Genomic DNA, 22,006 nt, shown 5'->3' on the forward strand with positions numbered 1-22,006 from the left:
TTGCTCTTCTTGAGCATCAATAACATTAAGTGTCTAAAAGATAATCTCTGTGCATATTGCAATCAAGGAGCACACTAGACTCTCAGGTAAGGATGCTGATTACGGCATTAAAGCTGCCTTAAATTTTGAAGTGCCAGTAAGTGTTCTATGCATCACCTACCATGTCAACAAGGAAGGGCCAAGCTTAACTTTTATGAAATTCTATTATAAATACCCAAGCTATCAACTTATCTTGCTTCCCATAGTCACTTAAAGCAGGGGTGGTGAACTCTTGGCACATGTGCCCAAGATGGCACGTGTAAAAATTCTGTTGGCACCTGGTATATATGCCACCCCTCAAATCGTTAAACCCTAACCATAATAAAAAAATCATGTAATGATTATCTTTACTACAAAATGAAGCAGCAAGTGTTTTTTCTACAACCCAAGAGCAGTGAGATATTTTCACAGGAAATATTTCACACTGGCTTTGCAACAACTAGAGAGTTGCGAGAACACATGACTTTGGATGATTAGTTTTGAAACACTCACAGATCTGGTGTACACATCAGTATTTGCGTAGTACGGGGGTGATTGGTAAGTTTGTGGCCTAAGGTAGGAGTCAATTTTATGAAACCTGAAGGAGATGAGATATTAACTTCGAACTTTCTGCATGAGCACTCAAAGAGTTGACCTGCATCTGCATGTAACGAGAGCTGTATAGCTCATCTCCTTCTACCTTAGGCCACAAACTTCTCAATCACCCATCTGTGGACACTTTCTGGAGGTCCAAGATCCGTATGCTCCACAACCGCTGGACTAAGTGTGTACATGTAGGAAGGGACTATGTAGAAAAATAAATGTGCTGGGTTTTCTAAAATTGACTCCTTCTGCCTTAGGTCACGAACATATCAATCACCCCTCGTAAATGGTTGGGCCAGTGGCATTGGCTTCACTCTGCTTTTATTTTTTCTGCTATTGTTTGTGATTGAAATATTCATTGATCATAATGGTTAATACTATCTTGTTTATCATCATGAATATTTACTTTTTTGCAATAAACATATTCATATTAGTAAAACTGTTATTTAAGTTTACCAATGAGCAAATTTTAAATTCTGGTTCATGAACCGTTCAGAAATTTGCTATCGGAAGGGAAGAAGCTGATACTAAAATGTTGAGTCTGGGTCTTCAGGGTCTTGTGTCTTCTGCCCACAAACGCAGAAGATGGTAGAAGATGGAACATATTTTGACTGGAGAGATGGTGATGAGGCGTACAGGAGTAAGATAGATCAGGTGGTTGAGTGGTGTGTAACAACAACCTTGAGTTCAATGTCAGCATGGCCAGGAAAATAATCATGGATTTCAGGAAGGGTAATTTGAAAGAACACTCACCAGTCCTCATTGAAAGATCAGTGGTGGGAAGGATAAGCAGTTTCAAATCCTTGAATGTCAACATCCGCCGGGCTTAGAGGCTAAGCCACATGAGAAGGCCAGGAGTTGGACTTGGTTGTCAGAGGCTATTTGAAGCGCATGCCATGAGGAGCACTTTTAGGTAGTGGGAGCTTGTCTGTACTACCACTCCTCGGCTTGACAACCTTGCACTGTACTGTTGTCCCAAAGCATCACAATATATGTCAGTGATAATAAAGCTGATAGTGATTCTGATTATAGAGATAAGTAACTAGTGGTGTTCTGCAATGATCTGATTTGGGATCCCTGCTCTTTGTGAGTTTTATGGAAAAATTTAGATGTGTTGTGGACAGAGAAAAAGGTTGCCATAGGTGTTAATAGGATTATCGATAGGAGGTAAATGTGGTAGAACTGTGGCAAATGGAGTTCAGTCTGGACAAGTGTGAAGGAATAAACTTTGGAAGATTGAACTTGAAGTCAGAGCACAAGGAATTTTAGTAGCGTGGAGGAAAAAATGGATCTTGGGATTCAAGTCCACTGATCTCTCAATGTTACTGTAATGTGTGGTTAAGAAGGTGTATATTATGCTGGCCTTCATCAGTCAGGAAGTTAAGCTTAAGAGCCACAAGGTAATGTTGCAGCTCTATAAATCACACTTAGAATATTGTGTTGAGTTCTGGTTGCCTCACTATATGATATGGAAGCTTGAGGGGGTGGTGTTGAAGAACCGATTTACCAGGATGCAGCCTTGATTACAGGACCTGTCTGTCTATCTGTGTTAGAACAGGCCCTTCCAGCTCAACAAGCCTCAACACCCAGCAACCCATCTATTGTAACCTAGCCTAATCACAAGACAATTTACAATGAACAATTAACCTACTAACCAGTATATGTTTGGATTGTAGAAGAACCCACATGCTTACGGGAAGAACATACTTTCTTACTGCTAATGGTCGAACTCTGATGCCCTGCACTGTAATAACGGCATGCTAACCACTATGCTACTGCGGCAATGAAAGGTGACTTGACAGAGGTGTATAAGATTAAAAGAGCCATATTTAGAATGGATTTCTCTCCCAGGGTGACAAAAGCAAACTCTACTAAATATACATTTAAGGTGAGTGGAGGAAAGTTTAGGGAGGTAGGTTTTTTACTCAGAGATTGGTGGGTGCCTCAAATGGATTGCTGTGGGTGATGGTGGAGACTAATGAAATACGAACATTTAAAAGATTTTTAGATAGGCACATGAATGTAAGAGAATGGAAGGTAGTTGAGTTGTGTAGGAGGGAAGCATTCATTTGATCTTGAGTTGGGTAGGAGGGAAACATTAGATTGATCATGAGAGTAGATTTATATAGGTCACCATGACATAGTGGGCTGAAACATCCATACATGCTGTACTGTTCTATGTTGCAGCAATCACACTGCTGACATCAGGACCTACCACTCCAACTTCTAGCACTAGTTTTATGCTTGCATTGATGTAAATGAGACATCATAAATGGATGACCTCACCATTGTTTGAATCCTAAATAGACCCATTGACATCTACAGACAGAGAAAGTTTAAGAAAACAGACAAGAACACATGAAGATAGCAGAAACTCATTTTCTTGAGATAACTATCTGTGAGAAGAAAGCCATCATATTAAGTGGTGACTGTGGTTAGTGGTTAGGTCTATTGGCTGTTCAATCTCTTCTTTAGCAGCTGCCACTTATTCTCTATAGCACAATGGAGGTCTTCCTCATGCAGAACATCTCCCTCGAGCAGATTTCCTCCAGGTGTATCTAAAGAGTGCCATATCTTCCTAGTTTTTAGATGTAACCTTGAATCTCTCGAGGCTGATTTTGATGTCATCTTTAAAGTGTTTCCTTTGCCCACTTGGACATGCTGGCATTCCCTCACCTGGGTGTAAATGATCTTTTTGGGGAGATTTGAGTTAGGCATTCAGATGATATGACCTATCCATCAGAGTTGGTATTGTTTTATCGTTGTGGACAAGCTGTTCATGTTGGCCTCTTTCACTATATTATTGTTAGTAAGACTGAACTTCAATAAGACCATAAGACATAGGTGCAGAATTAGGCCATTCAGCCCATCGAGACTGCTGAGCTATTTCATAATGCAAATTTATTATCTTTCTCAAATCCCATTCTCCTGCCTTCTCTGCTTAACCCTTGACACCCTGGCTTATCCAGAATTTATCAGCCCCTGCTTTAAATATACTCAATGTCTTGGCCTCCACAGCCATCTGTGGCAATGAATTCTAGATTCACTACCCTCCAGCTAAAGAAATTCTTCTTCATCTCTGTTCTAAATGGATGCCTCCCTAGTCTGAGGCTGAACTCCTGCCTCAGCAAGGACCTGGCTCCACAATATCAATGGCAATTGCTATTTCAATGGCTCTTCACACAGCCTTAGACCACCTGGACAATAAAAAAAACCTTTGTCAGGAGGCTGTTCATCAACTATAGCTCAACATTTAACACTATCATTCCCACAATCCTGATTGAGAAGTTACAGAACCTGGGCTGCTGTATCTACCTCTGCAATCGGATCCTTGACTTCATAACCAGAAGATCACAACCTGTGCAGATTGGTGATAGTATTTCCCCCACACTGACGATCAACATTGATGCACCTCAGGGGTGTGTGCTTAGGCCTAGCTCAAATACCATCTATAAATTTGCTGATGATACCACCATTGTCGGTAGAATCTCAGATAGAACTGAGAGGACGTACAGGAGTGAGATATACCAACTAAAGGATTGGTGTTGCAGCAACAACCTCAAACTCAATGTCAGTAAATGAAAGAACTATTTGTGGGCTTCAGGACAGATCTTCTGACTTGTTAGTATCTTCCCTGTAATACGATGGACACTTACTTGTTAAATAGCCTTGTGCAGCACCTTGTCAAAAGTCTTCTAAGAATCCAAGTAAACAATATCCACTGACTCTCCTTTGTCTATCTTGCCTGTTGTTTCCTCAAAGAATTCCAACATATTTGTCAGGCAAGATTTCCTCTTAAGAAAATCATGCTGACTTTGGCCTATTTTATCATGTGCCTCCAAGTAATCTGAAACCTCATCCTTAATAACAAACTCCAACATCTTCCAAACCACTGAAGTCAGGCTACCTGACCTATAATTTCCTTTCTTTTGCCTCCCTCCCCCTTCAAGAGTGGAACCAAATTTGCAACTTTCCAGTCCTGCAGAACCATTCCCGAATCCAGTGATTCTTGAAGGATCATTACTAATGCCTACACAACCTCTTTAGTTTTCTTTCATATTTCTGGGTGTAGTCCATCTGGTTCAGGTGATTTAATTGAGCTTCAGACTTTTTAGCTTCCCAGGCACCTTCTCTATAGTAATAGCAACAACACTTAATTCTGCTCCTAACACTCTGGTATTTCTGGCATACAGCTATTGTCTACTATGGTGAAGATTGATGCAAAATAATTATTAAGTTCCTTCACCATTTCTTTATCCCCTATTAATAGCTCTCTAGTTGTCAGGACACTGAAGCAGGGACCTAACTGCAGACCAAGTACTGTTCACACTTTGATATTTACTGAATAGCAACAAGCCAGCATCAGAGTTCAGGCAGAGATCAAAAATTCCAGAGAGATCCAAAAATCAGAAACAGGCAGAGTCAATAAATAAATAGATAGATAGACAGACAGACAGAGTTCAGACATGCATGCTGGAAAACACACTGGCACAACCTGGCAACAAACAGGTGAAAACATAGGACTAAAATACACTGAGCAATAAACAGAGAGGCAAATGATAGGTGGAGCACAATGAGTCATAAGTGGCAGCAATAATGAGAAACAGTTAAGAGGCAGAGTACTCAGTAATACAGGGGCTGGGGAAGAGCAGGAGTGGAGACAGCAGCACATGGCAATACAAAACTACAGGATGACAGCGAGAGGGAAACACACAAAAAGACAGAGTTCAACTGGAGGTGATTTTTCAGTGGTTTGATATCCACTCTTGCCTCTCTTTTACTTTCAAAAAAACTTTGTGATGCACCATCAATAACTCTTGGAGATGGGAGGTGAACAATAGGCTTTTATTAACAGCAAAATGGAGCACGGCATCTCGGAGACAGAGGGAGGAGCTGTGCCTCCAATCGCCTTGATACAGGGGTCTGTGGGAGGAGCCACAGGAGCAGTCAGCAGAGGGGCGTGTCCAGACAGGTATACATAGTTTACTACATTCACCCCCCCCTTTGTTTTAAACAAGAGACCCCACAGGGTGAAGTTTCTTACAAGTATATTTATAGGTTAAGTCTATCAGGCAGTTGAATCTGTCGCTGCGATCTACGTAGCACCGGCAACGGTGGTTGTGCTGGCTCCGGCCTAACTTGAGGTGCCAGCCTGTTAGGTGTCAGTAATCCCTCATGTGTGTGCATGGTGCCTGGAATGGGAGTGTCTTGAGGAGTCTGTGTAGGGCTTAGTGTGCATGGTGTCTCGTGGGTATATACATCAGTGGGTACGGGGTTCACAGTCACCGTGGAGTGTTCGGGGTAAGGGTCTGGTGATCCTGCAGGTGCCAGGTTGTGGACGGAGACCGTGTCCTCCCGCCCATCAGGTAAGACCATGTAGGCATACTGGGGGATCGCATGAAGTAGGTGAACTCTCTCGACCATCGGGGAGTATTTATTGCTCCTCACATATTTCCGGAGCAGCACTGGCCCTGGGGATGTCATCTAAGCTGGTAGGGTGGTCCCAGTGGCAGGCTTCCTGGGAAAAGAAAAGTCGCTCATGAGAGGTGGCATTGGTGGACGTGCATAACAGGGAGCGGATGGAGTTGAGTGCCTCGGGGAGGACCTCCTGCCAGCGAGAGACCGGCAATCCGTTTGACCTGAGGGCTAAGAGTGTGGCCTTCCACATAGTGGCATTCTCCCTCTCCACCTGTCCATTCCCCCGGGGATTATAGCTCGTGGTCCTACTAGTAGCAATACCCCTAGCCCTCCGGTACTGGCGCAGCTCATCACTTATAAACGAGGACCCTCTATCACTGTAGACATAGCAGGGATATCCGAACAGAGTGAACAGCTGGCGCAGGGCTTTTATGACGGATGTGGCAGTGGTATCGGGGCAGGGGATGGCAAAGGGGAATTGTGAGTACTCATCGATTATGTTGAGAAAGTACACATTGCGGTCGGTGGAGGGCCCTTAAAGTCGACACTCAGTCGCTCAAAGGGGCAGGTGGCCTTGATAAGTTGTGCCTTTTCAGGACAGTAGAAATGTGGTTTGCACTCAGTGCAGACTTGACAGTCCCTGGTTATCGTCCTGATTTCCTCAAGGGAGTAAGGCAGGTTCTGGGCTTTCACAAAATGGTAAAGTTGGGTGACCTCCGGGTGGCAAAGATCTGCATGGAGGGCGTATAGCCGGTCGAGCTGCACGCTGGTACATGTTCCCCGGAATAGGGCATCAGGGGGCTCATTGAGCCTTCCAGGCCGGTACAGGATGTCATAGTTGTAGGTGGAGAGTTCTATTCTCCACCTCAAAATTTCATCATTTTTGATTTTGCCCCGTTGTTGGTTGCTAAACAGGAACGCAACTGAGCACTGGTCAGTCAGCAAGGTGAACAGTTTGCTGGCGAGATAGGGCCTCCAGTGCTTAGTAGCTTCCACTATGGCCTGGGGTTCTTTCTCCACCACAGAGTGCCGAATTTCAGGGCCTTGAAGGGTACGAGAGAAGAATGCTACCGGCCTTCCTCCCTGATTGAGGGTAGCAGCCAGCACGAAGTTGAAGGCGTCACTCTCTACTTGGAAGGGAATGGTCTCGTCCACCGCATGCATCGTTGCTTTGGCAATATCCCCTTTAATGCGGCTGAAGGCCGCGCGGGCCTTGGCTGAGAGGGGAAATACAGTGGACTTGATCAGGGGGCGGGCCTTGTCTGTGTAGTGAGGGACCCATTGGGCGTAATAGGAAAAGTAGCCCAGGCACCATTTGAGGGCTCTGAGGGTGGTGGGAAGAGGGAATTCCAACAGGGGGCGCATACGGTCAGGGTCAGGGCCAATGACCCCGTTCTCCATGACATACCCAAGGATAGCGAGTCGGGCGGTTCCGAAAACACACTTGTCCGTTATAGGTAAGGCTAAGAGCTTTGGCCGCTTGCAAAAATCGTTGGAGGTTGATGTTATGATCCTGCCAGTCATGACCGCAGATGGTGATGTTATCCAGATATGGGAATGTGACCTTCAGTTGGCACTGGTCCACCATCCGGTCCATTTCCCTCTGGAAGATAGAGACACCATTCGTGACACCAAAGGGGATGTGCAGGAAGTGATAGAGCTTGCTGCCCGCCTCGAAGGCAGTGTAGGGGCGGTCCTCCGGGCAGATGGGGAGCTGATGGTAAGTGGATTTCAGGTCTATGGTAGAGTACACCTTGTACTGAGCTATCTGGTTGACCATATCCGCGATGCGGGGTAGGGGGTACGCATCAAGCTGCGTGAACCTATTGATAGTCTGGCTATAGTCCACACCATCCTATTTTTCTGCCTGGTCCGAACAACGACCACCTGGCCCTCCAAGGACTTCTGCTTGGCTCAATGATCCCCTCCCTGAGTAGCCGTTGCACCTCCAACATAATGAAGGCCCTGTCCCCCGCGCTGTACCTCCTGCTTTTAGTTGCCACAGGTTTACAGTCGGGAGTCAGGTTGGCAAACAGTGGTGGGGGAAAGATCTTGAGGGTGGAGAGGCTGCAAGTGATGTCAGTAGCGCGGCTGTTGGCATGGTGTTGGGTGGGATGTGCGAGTCGGTGTGTGTGTGTGGCCAGTATTGGGGTATATGACGAAGTCCCACAGAACTGAGGATTTCTGACAGTGACTGGTGGGTGGGGCCCATCATACTCCATTGTCACACTTTTCAGGTGGCCCTTCTTTCAGCAGCTGGAGCAGATAGCTTCTCGGGCCAGGCAGTGTTTTCGGGGCTGCTTTTCGAGTCCACAGAAGTAACACTGCGCGGACTTGCAACTGGCAGAAGCCATGGTCGACTCGCTGGCGGGTTGCGGGTACTTCACGGACTCGCGACTGGCAGCAGCCGAGGTCGATTCGCCGGCAGGTTGCGGGGTCTGCGGCGTCCATGAGGCCGGCAGGAGATCTCGTGCCTGGAGAGTGTCAACATTGTGCAGAGTGGCCTCCAGCATGTCGGCCAGCTCGATCGCCGAATGTAAGATTGGCGTGTTCCAGCAGCCACTGGTGCATGTACACTGACCTGATCCCCGTAATGAAGGCGTCTCTTACTAGCAGCTCCACATGCTGTTCTGCTGTCAGCCCCCAGTCGCAGGCCCACACGAGTGTCTGTAGGGCTTGAGCAAACTCAGCGCTCGACTCTCCAGCCCACTGCCGCTGGGTTGCTAAGCGATGTCTTGCGTAGACGGTGTTCACTGGCCGCCGGTATTGTCTTTTGAGGGTATCCATCGCACCCTGTTATTTTGTTTGGTCTCTGATCATGGAGTAGACCCTTGCACTGACTCTGGAGAGGAGAACCCTGCGCATCGTGGCAGGGTCGGTCACATGAATTTCCTCCAGGTACAGTTCGAAGCATGCTAGCCAGAGTTCGAAAGTGTCGCCGGCTTCCTGGGATTGTGGGTCGAGATCCAATCAAAAATGCTCTCCATGTTTTAAAATTGCTGCTAATAAAACTGATGCACCATCAATAACTCTCGGAGACGGGAGGTGAATGATAGGCTTTTATTAGCAGCAAAACGGAGCACGGCATCTCGGAGACTGAGTGAGATGCAGTGCCTCCAATCGCCTTGATACAGGGGTCTGTGGGAGGAGCCACAGGAGCAGTCAGCAGAGGGGCATGTCCAGACAGGTATACATAGTTTACCACACTTTGGTATCCTCTTTTATATTATTGGCTAGCTTACCTTCAATATTCCATCTTTTCTCTCCTTATGGTCTGTTGGTTTTTAAAGGCTTTCCAATCCTCTAACTACCCACTAAATTTTGCTCTATAGTATGCTCTTTTTTTTGCTTTTATGTCTTTGAGTTTTTTTGCTGTCTTTGAGTTCCTTGTTAACCATGGTTGCCTCATCTTTGCTTTAGACTACTTCTTGATCTTGGAGATGTATCTATCCTGCACCTTCTGAATTGTCTCCAGAAACTTCAGCCACTGTTGTTCTGCCATCATCCCTGATAGCGTTCCCTTCCAATCAACTTTAGCTAGCTCCTTGGTCACACCTCATGCACCCTCGGGTTCTAAAGGAAGTAGCTAGAGAGACTGCAGAGGCATTAATGATAATCTTTCAAGAATCGATAGATTCTGGCATTGTACCGGATGACTGGAAAATTGCAAATGTTCCACTTTTTAACAAGAGTGGGAGGCAGCAGAAAGGAAACTATAGACCTGTTAGCCTGACATCAGTGGTTGTGAAGTTGCTGGAATCGATTGTTAGGGATGAGGTTATGGCATACCTGGAGGCACATGACAAGATAGGCCAAAGCCAGCATGGTTTCCTGAAAGGAAAATCCTGCCTGACAAACCTACTGCAATCCTTTGAGGAAATTACAAGCAGGATAGACAAAGGAGACATAGTAGGCACGGTATACTTGGATTTTCAAAAGGCCTTTGACAAGGTGCCACACATGAGGCTGCTTAGCAAGTTAAGAGCCTAAGGAATTACAGGGAAGTTATTAGCATGGGTGGAGCATTAGCTGATCGGCAGAAAACAGAGAGTGGGAGTATAGAGATCCTATTTTGGCTGATTACCGGTTACCAGTGGAGTTCCACAGGGATTGGTGTTTGGGCCACTGCTTTTTACAATGTATGTCAATGATCTGGACTATGGTACTGATGGATTTGTGGCTAAATTTGCCGATGATACAAAGACAGGTGGAGGAGGGGGCAGTTTTAAGAAAACAGAAAGCCTGCAGGGAGACTAAGATTGTTTAGGGGAATGGGCAAAGAAACGGCAAATGAAATACAATGTTGGAAAGTGTATGGTCATGCACTTTGGTGGAAGAAATAAATGGGCAGACTATTATTTAGATGGGGAAAGAATTCAAAATGCAGAGATGCAAAGGGACTTGGGAGTCCTTGTGCAAGATACCCTAAAAGTTAACCTCCAGGTTGAGTCTGTTGTGAAGAAGGCAAATGCAATTTTGGCATGCATTTCAAGATGTATAGAATATAAGAGCAGGGATGTGATGTTGAGACTCTATAAGGCACTCATGAGACCTAACTTGAAGTACTGTGTGCAGTTTTGGGCTCTTTACTTTAGAAAGAGTATACTGACATTGGAGAGGGTTCAGAGAAGATTCACGAGATTGATTCCAGGATTGAAAGGGTTACTGTATGAGAAATGTCTGGCAGCTCTTGGGCTGTATTCCCTGGAGTTCAGGAGAATGAGTGGGAATCTCATAGAAATATTCCAAATGTTAAAAGGCATGAACATTTTAGATATGGCAAAGTTATTTCCCATGGTAGGGGATTCTAGGACAAGAAGGCACAACTTCAGGATTGAAGGACATCCATTTAGAACTGAGATGTGGAGAAATAACTTTAGTCAGAGGGTGGTAAATTTGTGGAATTTGTCGCCACGCGAGCAGACGCGGAGGCCAAGTCAGTGGGTGTAATTAAGGCAGAGATAGATAGGTTCTTGATTAGCCAGCACATCAAAGGGTATGGGGTGAAGGCAGAGGAGTGGGGATGACTGGAAGAATTGGATCAGCCCATAATTGAATGGCAGAGCAAACTCAATGGGCCGAATATTCTCTTTACTGTAACGTTGATACATCTGACTTTAGCTTCTCCCTCTCAAACTACAGGGTGAATTCTCTCATATTATGATCACTGACTCCTAAGTTCCTTTACCTTATGCTTCCTAATCAAATTTGGTTCATTACACAACACCCAATACCCAATGCCTTTCCCCTAGTGGGCTCAACCACAAGCTGCTTTAAAAAGTCATCTAATAGGCATTCTACAAATTCCCTCTCTTCTGGGATTCAGTACCAACCTGATTTTTTCGATCCACCTGCATATTGAAATTCCACATTACTAATGTAACATTGCTCTTTCTACTTTTCTATCTCCCATTTTAATTTGTATCCCACATCCTGGCTACTATTTGGAGGCCTGTATAAAATTTCCATCGGGGTATTTTCACACTTGCAGTTTCTTAACACTACCCACAATGGATTCTACTTTTTCTGATCCATGTCACTTCTTTCTAAGAGTTTGATTTCATTTTTTTCTTACCAACGGAGCAACCCCATCCCCTCTGCCTACCTGTCTGTCCTTTCAATACAAGATGTATCCTTGGATGTTAATTGCCCAACAATGATCTTCTTTCAGTCATGTTGGTGCACACAATATCATACCTGCCAATCTCTAATTGTGCTGCAACATTTCATGACCTACCTTATTTTATATAATGCACACATTCAATATAGCACTGTATGTCCTGTGTACATTACCCTTTTTTGCCCTCATATTACACTTCAATTCATCCCACTGACTGAGGTTTTGCCCTATCACCTGCCATCCATCCTCACAGTCTAACTACACACTGTATCTATTTGTCTACCAACTGCCCCATCTTCAGCCCTATCATTCCAGTTCCCATCCCCCCTACCAAATTAGTTTAGATCCTCCCCAACAATTCTAGCAAACATGCCTGCAAGGAGATTGGTCTTCCTTGGGTTCAAGTGTAACCAGTCCTTTTAGTACATACAGGTCATACATTCCCCAGAAGAGATCCCAATGATCCATAAATTCAAAACCCTACCCCTGCACTTATTCCTCAGCCATGCATCCATCTGCCAAATTATCCTATTCTTACCCTCACTGGTGCATAGCACAGGCAGCAATCTAGAGATTATTACCCTGGAGGTCCTGCTTTTCAGCTTTCTAGCTAACTCCCAATATTCTCTTTCAGGACCTCCTCCCATTTCCTACCAATATCATTGGTACCAATATGCGCCACTACTAGCCACTCACCATCCACATATAGACCCAATCAGAGACTTCCCTGACACTGACACCTGGGAGGCAAAATACCATCCGGGTGCCTTTTTCACGTCCACAGAATCTTCTTTCTGCTCCCCTAACTGTCAAATCCCCCATTGCTACTGCACTCCTCTTCCAACCCCTTCCCTTCTGAGCCACAGAGACTGACTCTGTGTCAGAGACCCGGACACTGCCGCTCCTCCCAGTGGCCTTTCCTCTCAATAATAAGTGTATCACTTTGGATACTGTTGCAGGGTTTTGACCTATTTATCCTTCTAGATGGACAGAAATCACACTGCGTTTCAGGGAGCACTTCTTCAGATGGCAGGAGTCAGTTGACGAGAACATGTGCAAGCACTTTTCATGTTGCTGAGTGAGGTGCCTCTGTAATTATTGCAGTCTGCCTTTCCTCCCTTCTTGTATACGTTCACTATTAGAGTATCCCTGAGCTCTAAGGACATTTGTTCCTTTTCCCAGACCTCCAGGAGCAGGCTGTGTATTTGGTGTGGGAGTGCTAGTCCACCTTGATATTTACATTTCATATAGATGCTCAAGGGTGTGCAGTTATGTTCATTGGCAATCACAGAGGAAGCCATTACATTCAATGTTTCTAAGACAGGAAATGAGCTGAAGAACAATGATTATGGCAACCTGTAATGCCATTAAAATCAATAACTATTTTACAGAAGGAACCATTTTCTGAGCTTCATTTTTATTAATATAAATTAAAAGCTGAGTCTAATTGATTCAGGAAATATTTACTTCGTACCTATTTATATACTGTTAGTGAGGATAGTTTACCAAACTTTCCATTAAAACGTACTATGAATAAATAATAATGTGATGCCTTTAGATGTTAACATACAAATTATAAGATAAAGAGGTACCAAAACAGATGGTGGGTATGCTGTGCATTCTTGGGTCTCAGTTGTTTAACTGATTTCTGATTGTTTTACACAAGGTTCTATGTCCCAACGCTTGGAATTCAGATTGTGATAATTAACATAAACAAAGACAGCATAATTTTAACATTAAGTGAAAGAGGAAATTTAAGCCCCAGTGCATTTATAATGCTACTAATCAATGCTTTCCAAAATTTATTTTTTTCTATTCTTTCCCCTTTGTTTAATTGAAGTTGCTGAAAAATCCCAAGAACATTAATGGCTCTTTGATATCTCCTCCCAGTTGGTCATACTCCATAGATTATGAATCATGATTGGTTACTTGATCATTTAATGCTCCACAGTTGACACTGGTTTATATCTCTGTATGAACTTGTCTATCTTCCAATTCAAATTATTTTACAGTGATTTAACTCCATCTGATTTTCCTTTTCTAAAGACATAAAAGCAAATGCAATTCTCAGTCATGCAATAAGCAAAGTCACACCAGGCATTTCAGTTCAGGTAGTTATGTACCACTTTGGATGGTGAATTTGTACTTTGAGATATTGACAGTAATTGGCAGGAAATCTACACCAACTTGTTAGCTAGGTAAATAATATAAAATGATTAATAAAGCAAGATTCCAATTGGAGAGGATAAACTATAAATAAGCATTTCAGCAGAACATTGTTCATATAGTGAAGACTTCAACTGTCTATTCAATGGCATGTTGTACAACATAACTCTCACAACTGTGATTATAATCACTTATCCAACCACATATTCACTCACCTGGCAGAAGTTATGGCTGGAAATAGGGAACTCACACCCAGGCAGATGGAAAGGCTGAAGCACAGCAGGTAATGGTCTTAAGGTTTGCTAAGAAAAATTTAAAAAATATATTGAAATCCATAAATAGCAATAATCTCTTATAATTAATCAATTCCAGTTTTGCCTAAATGTAAGTTTATCCCATGTAATCAAGTACTGCAGTTCATCCAAGTTTCCAGATTTCAATGTATCCACCTCTCAACACGCCAACACAGATTCTTCACCTCACATACACCTTTCTGCCAGGTTCCCACATCACTTGATTGTCTTTAATTCTGAGAGGCAATCACTTGGAATGAACCCAGAAAATGCGCACCTATAGCTGCATGGGTGAAGCATTTTGATGATCTTCAACCAACTGAGTGAAAAATTTTTGAGTGTTGTTTTGCCCACCTCTTAACCTGGAATGGTATTTGATTCTAAGTACTGCAATCAGTGGAAACTGCTTCTGAGCAACCACCTTGCCAAAATTTCACAGTCATTTGTTTCACAAGACCTCCAGTAATAAAGGGACCATCTTGTTCACTCCACCTGCAATAACCTTCTCATCCCAGGAACCAATCCAGTGAAGCAACACCACATTGCCCCAGTGCTAGTTTATCATTCCTAAGGTACAGAGCTCAAAACTCTACTCAGTATTCAAGTGATGTCTTATGTAAACTCTTGTAGAAATTCAGCAAAACTTCCTTACTTCTGCATATAAGCTCCTTATGGTAAAGGCCAACTTACAAATTTGCCTTTCTTTCTCTACCTGCAATTTAATTTTTGTGTTTCAGATGTAAATACTCCCACATCCCTCTGATCATCAATAATGAATTATATTCTTATCAATAGTAAACTATCTACATTTCCTACTGATATGAATAACCAAATAATCTCCAACACTATGCTACTTTCTTATATATCTAATTATCTGCAGTTAGACTGTTAGGAATTTCTCACTAATTATCCTTTGATATTGAAATATTATTGCAAGCCTCTAACATTTTAACAAGATTTGAAAATAACACAATATCCATTAGAGTGGTTTAAATAACAGCATTGTGTAGTCCCCAGTGTAACTTCATGCTGTTTCAGCAGGTATTACTGAAATGCTCTATTTAAACTTTCTGCAGCCACAGTACTTAGCTATGTTGCTGAAGCTGCATCACCACTGGAGAGACCTAATTACTTGGAGAATAATTTCAAAGTGCAGGAAGTATAAATCCTCTTTCAGGATCCAATGAGAAAGACCTGCAGTGCTGCCAGGAAGTATTATGTGCAGGAAAGCCACTCCAGGTTTACAAACAGGTGATACTGGCAGTTCAGAGTAAACTGCAGTGTTAACTTGAGTAGCAAACAATAAGATTTGCCAGGATGAATCCTCGGAATCCTGGATGTTATTATGTCTCCACCCCCTGCCCTCAACTGCACGGACATTCAGTAACACCTTTATTTGCAATGCATTCATTCTGTGTCTAACACAAATAAGGATCTTCTGCCTCTGTGTTTTGCTTTCATTTGTCCTGTTGCTCTCCCTTTTCCTTCTGCTCTTAAAGTTCTTTCCCTTCCTTCTTTGTCTCAGTTGCATTTGCTCTCTCCCCTTTACCCTTACCGCTTCTCCCTTTCCCCAACTCCCTTTACTGATATGCCTCTGTTCATCTCCTCTCTTAAGCTTTGAGCATTTCCCTCCTTTTCCACCCCTCCGGTATTCTCCCCTCTTTGTATTCTGACTTTGAGACAAATTTTAATGCAATGTGGCATTTTAAATTACATCTTTCAGTCCTTCACAATTCAATATATATGGAGTGATAGAGCAGCTCAGCTCTATGACAGAAACAGTCCCATTGGCCCATCTTATCCCTGCCAAAGTATAATCCCATCAACCTGTATCTAGACATAACCCTCCGTACCCCTTCCATCCATGTAGTTATCAAAACTTCTTACAAATGTTGAAATCCACATCCACCATTTTCACTGGCAGCTCATTCCATTCTCACCATCCTGAGTGAAACAGTTCCCTCTCATTTTTCCATTAACTCATGACCTCTAGTTCTAGTCTCACCAACCTTGGTGGAAAAAGCCTGCTTGCATTTACACTACCTATACCCCTCATAGTTTTGCATACGTCTATCAAATTTCCTCTCATTATCCTGTGCTCAAGGGAATAAAGCCCTAACCTTTTCAACCTTTCCCTGTAACTCAGTTCTTCAAGTCCTGACAACATCCTTGTAAAATTTCTCTGTACTTTCTCACCACATATCTTTATTTTCCACAGTATCCAATGTAAACATATTTAATACAGCAACCAGCATGAACTCCAATACAATTCTCCTGCATGCATCTTAAACAAGCAATAGCTGAGAAAGTGTATCACATGTCATGCACAATGCAGGCAACATAAGGCTCTTATATTCTGAGGACTCTGCTTTGTATTATAGATATTGGCTTGAAATGGAGATTTACTTTGTTACTCATTTATTTGGATAGACAAAGGTGAATTCAGCCTTTACAGAATACTAGTGTCTCATTTAAACTAGTGGCAACCAATCATGGGCCATCACTTCCAGTGTAAACTCATTTTGTGACCAAGTAATAAATGTTACAAACATATCCATAAATCAGTATGCCTAAAGTTATCCAGACTGCAGTCCACAGTAAACATTGTTACTTGTCGATGCTAAGAGTCAGAATTTGCAGGTGAATATTACAAATGAGGATTTCCATATGGTGGCAGAAACTGAGTTCCAGAGGACTCATATGAAGATGCAAATGAGATGCACTGGCTGCTCCAGAAGAACATACCATTGAACTGGTGTGTGTATCCCAGCAAAGCACCAACCCAGACACTGATTGGATGACACTGGAAGGAACAAATTAGATAGGAGGGGTACTTTTCGTGAGCAGAAATAACTGGCTGGAATGGGTTGTGTTCAGGATGGAAGGGGAACTACAGTCTCAGGCCCACAGAAGTTGGATCTGGTCAGTTGTGTTGAACTGGAAGTGTTAAATGAGCCAACTTATGCAGTGCTGAGCATAGCATGCTATAATATGAGGCAATGGCAGCTTTAAAATAATGAGCAGCACCTCAGTGATTCAGGCAGCAAAATGGTATCAGTAATCCAAGTCTCCACTGAGCTTCTGGATGTAGTGTGGCTGTCACTGTTATGTTGGTTATTTAGAGCTTAGAACTCTGAGCTGAGTGAGATATCATTTAACCATGAGATAGTCAGTGCTGTCTTCCATCCCCCAGGACAGCATGGCCCTGAAAGATGAATGGCAGCAGTGACTGCATAACAATAAACTAGTTATGTCAGCTACCAGGGTACCTGGAATTAACTATTAGTGTATTAGCGATAATAACCATGACATAGACAGTGAGAACTGGAGAGTATGTATGTTGGAATTGGTTTTTTATTGTCCTATGTATTGACATAAAATGAAAAGTGTGTCTCGCATACTGTTCATACAGATTGTCATTACATATTGCACTGAGATAAAACAATAACCATGCAGAATAAAGGCTAACAGCTTCAGAGAAAATGCAGTGCAGGTAAATAATAAGGTGCAAGGTCACAAGAAGGTAGATTGTGAAATCAAGAATCCACCTTATCATACTAGGGACCCATTTAATTGTCATACAATAGCAGGGTAGAAACTGTTCTTGAACAGGATGGAATGTGCTTCCAGGCTTCTGTATCTCCTGCCCAGTGGAAGAGAGAACGTCTTTAATTATGCTGGCTGCTTTACTGGGACAGCAAGAAATATAGACAGTCCATAGACAGAAGGATGGTTTCTGTGCTGACCTCTGTCCACAACTGTGTCCATTTCTTGCAGTCACCAAGCACTTATGATTCCGGATAGAATACTTTCTATGATGCATTGGTAAAAATTCTGAGCTTGTACTTGAGGCTTTGAGAGGTCACACATGTCCATAATGACTACTTTGTCAAAGTGCAGCTTGCATATACATCGTTATTCCAAGAGATCAAGAAACAATTATGGCTTCCTATAAATACTGGATGGAAAAGGTGCTTGTGGCCATCCCTTCCAAGTGTTCTGTGACCTGGTCTCCCATGGCTGGGCTGCTGTGTTGGAGGGATGAATGTAGACAAATCCTTGTCAGAAGTCAGTTTTGCCTGCAGAATAATGGTGAATGGAAAGTTCAATCTTCACTTTAACTGTTTGTCAGAGTAAGCTGTCAGTTTGCAGAATGGTGTGTAGCAGTCCAGCTAGGAAGGTGAGTTAAGTGGTTTAGCCCTTAAGTACCACTGTTTTTGAGCAATAAAATCTGAATCCTCTGTAAATGAACAATGATTGATAATTTTCTGACGAATCTAGCAGAAAATCTCATTGAGAATGAATTTGGTGTGTTGCTTATCTGTTGACATAACACGAGGGGTTCCATATTGGGAAAAAAATGTCAGGAAACTCCAGGTGACAAGGATAAAATTTCACTGATGGTTACTAATGCAAGCAAAAATGTCAGCAAAATTGCTTGGCTTTGCTGTAACACTATATTTAAAAGAATAGCATGATATATATGGGCTTTCATGAATGAAGCTCATGGTTTACTTTCACATCAAGATTTGTGTTGTCAGCAATTTTGATCTATTTCACCAGATGCTTCAATTTACTATTAAAAATGTCAGTAACTGACAGCCCAGCAATGATCTTTGTAGCATTTCTCTCGTACTTAACTGTCAATGTGAAAATAATCCATTTATTCTTACTGTCATCATTGAAAATAAAATTCTATCCCTAATCTCATGAACCCTCGTGCTAATGTAACAACTTTTCATTTGATACCTTATTAAACCTCTTTTGGAATTGTAGTTATGCTATGTTCACTGTCTTCTCCATATATTTTATTAGATTCTTAAAAACTCTTCTTAGATTTGTCAAAGTTTCCCTTTCATAAATAACAATGATTTTGTGCAATCACTCCTACAGATTAATATACAAATGTACATTTCTTAAAAATTATTTCAGTTCTTTTCCCATAAATATTATCAGTAGTTCCTTATTCTCTCTCTCCCTTCCTCCTTGAATAAAAATTGCTGTATGAAAATTTTAACTATGTTATAGGGAGTCTTGCCAATATGGCACTTATTTTGTACCATCTTTGCAACTACAGCTCCCACTGATCAATCTTCAGCTTCAATGTCCTCATGACAAACGATGCCATTGCTATCGTATGAAGTTGGCAACAAAGAAGTGAATGGTCTTTTAGCACAAACAATGAAGTGAGCACTTTACATTTACTCTGTTCACTTTTCAGGATGTGGCCACCAATGATAAAGGCACCGTTTAATGCCCACCCCTATTTGCACTTGAAAATGTGTCATGTTGTGAGAACACTCACAGTCACTCTAGACTCCAGCACCTGCAGTCTCTTGTATATTTCCATATTAGTGTTAGAGAACGAGCTCTAGAATGGAAATATATTTCTAAGTTAGGATGGCCTATGACTTGAGAGGAGAGCTTGCAAGATGATGGTGTTCTTGTCTTCCTTGGTGGCAAAGGCCAAAAGTTTGGAAGTACAGTCAGAGTAACCTTGGCAAGTAACTGCAGTCAGTTTTATAGATGGCTCACGCTGCAACCATGGTGCACAATAGATGAGGGAATGACTAGAAATGATAGTGAATGGGTTCTCCTGTAAACAGACCACTTCAACCTGGATATTATACAGCTTTCTGAGTGTTCTTTGAGTTGCACTAATCCAGGCAGATTTGTGTCTGATGAAAAGACTTCCATCAGACTCTTGATTAGTGCTGTGTAATGCATGGTAAGGGTTTCAAGTATCAGGATGTGATTCATTCACTGGAGGAAATTCAGATTCTGATTTATAGTCACGTTAAACTGTGGTTAGTTCAATTGTTTCCGGTCATTGACAACTTCTGGAATATTGATTGTGGGCCCATGCCTATTGTTATCTAGGTCTTGCAGCATGACTGTTTTATAGACTTTGATATTCTTAGGATTTGCAAATGGAATTAAGCATTGTGCAATCATCAGGAAAATTTACATCTCTAGCCTTATGACAAAAGAAAGATAATTTTAATGTAACAGCTGAAGGCAGTTTAAGCTAAGACTGAGGGACATCTGAAGTGATTTCCTAAGGTTGAGTTGATTGATTTCCACTAACTATACCCATCTTCTTTCGTACAAGGTATGACTCAAACCCATTAACATCCTTTTGATGAAGCATCCTTTAACTCAGTAAAATGCAATTTCAGTGTCAAGGGTAATGGTGTTCATTGTATTTCTTATATAGGCATCTGTTAGTCTCCTAAAACCATGGACTTGTGCCCTGGAAGGTTTCCAGGGTGCAGGCCTGGACAGGGTTGTATGGGAGACCAGCAGTTGCCCAAGCTGCAAGCCTTCCCCTCTCCATGCCACTGATGTTGTCCAAGGGAAGGGCACTAGGACCCAAGGAGCTTGGCACCAGTGTCGTCGCAGAGCAATGTATTGTTAAGTGCCTTGCTCAAGGACACAACACGCTGCCTCAGCTGAGGCTCGAACCAGTGACCTTTAGATCAGTATACCGATGCCTTATCCACTACCAACACTTAGGCCACGCACCAACACTATTTCTTATAATGAGGTCTCTAATTGGGTAGTCCTGGAGTGGTGAGTAAACATTCTTGGACACAAAGGTACAGAATAAAAACTTAAGGATTCAAACTTTTTTAAATTTTTTAGTGAATCTTGCTCGGCTTCTTCCACACCGCACCCTTTTTGCCATTCTAATAATTGGTGTGTATGTTTATTATTTTGAATATATTATTTAGTGTGAATTTTTATATTTTAACTGAGTTCTGTGGTGCAAAATTAATAAAGCTGAGCAAGCAAACTCGTTAAGCTTGTATTGAATATAAAAGAAACAGATTATCTAATAACACTAAAATTCTATAGATAAAATTCATAAAGGTCAAATATCAACCAGTGTGTGGTTCTTGGCCACAGAAATTACCACGGGAGTTGCACTGAGTGGAGAACGGTGCTCCATAGAAAGATGATGTGATTGTGAGATCTGCCTGCCGATTTCATCTGTCAAGGCATCTGGTATCGGACCATCCTCTTTAGATTCAGTTGCGAAGCCTGCTGCAGCCTTTTTAATTTCTACCTGAAATCAGTGATCGATTATACTTAATTTAATATTTCAACAACATCATTAGCACATTCATTTTGCATTTCCACAGCAAGAGCTTCTTTTAAAGAGTAGAAATTTTATGTGTTTAGTACTCCTTATCTCATGTAAAAATATGTTGTTATTCAGGTTTGGATAGTTTCAATCTAATCCTTAATGGTTTTAAACACTGAGCTCTCCAACTCCAATAATACCTGCATTTTCATTGTAATTTCAAAAATGGAAACCACAAAAAGCAAGTCCAGGAAAAAGAAAAACAATCAGAGCCATCAGGTTGGAGGCTACCCAAACGGAATACAAGGTGTTGTTCCTCCAACCCAAGTGTGGCCTTATAGATTTGAAAGGTGGGGGAAGGGAAGAACCAACCATAAACATCGATTTCTCAAATTTCTAGTAATGCCTCTTCCCCCTTCACCATTTTCCATCCCCTTTTCCTTCTCTGATGTTATTCATGTTATCTCCTTGCCTGCTCATCGCCTACCTCTGGTGTTCCCCTCTGCCCCCCTTTTTTTCTTTCTGCCATGACCTGCTGTCTCTTTCATCAATCAACTTCCTAGCTCTTTGTTTCATCCCCTCCCCTCCAAGTTTCACCCATTGCCTGATGTTTCTCTCTCTCCCCTCCCCCCACCTTTCAAACCTACTGCTCAGCTTTTTTCTCCAGTCCCTCCAAAGGTTTTCGGCCCAAAACATCAACTGTGCTTTTTTCCATAGATGCTGCCTGGCCTATTGAGTTCCTCCAGCATTTTATGTGTGTTGTATCTCACTTTGTTCACTTGTCCCTAATCCACACCTTAC

General features: G+C 42.4%; 1 protein-coding gene across 2 annotated transcripts in view; it reads right to left on the reverse strand.

The window, feature by feature from the left end:
* Positions 1 to 22,006, reverse strand: part of tesmin (testis expressed metallothionein like protein) — a 169,797-nt gene that overhangs the window by 84,743 nt on the left and 63,048 nt on the right. Inside the window, exons 3-4 of one of the 2 annotated variants that reach the window (XM_059975666.1) lie at positions 21,035 to 21,187; positions 14,041 to 14,127 (exon numbers count right to left, since the gene is read on the reverse strand). In XM_059975666.1, the coding sequence (XP_059831649.1) occupies positions 14,041 to 14,127; positions 21,035 to 21,187 (240 nt within the window). The remainder of the gene's footprint in view (positions 1 to 14,040; positions 14,128 to 21,034; positions 21,188 to 22,006) is intronic. The other variant, XM_059975667.1, reaches the window with a different exon arrangement.

This window comes from Hypanus sabinus, chromosome 7 (genome assembly GCF_030144855.1).
Source record: "Hypanus sabinus isolate sHypSab1 chromosome 7, sHypSab1.hap1, whole genome shotgun sequence".
NCBI classification, from domain to species: Eukaryota; Metazoa; Chordata; class Chondrichthyes; order Myliobatiformes; family Dasyatidae; genus Hypanus; species Hypanus sabinus.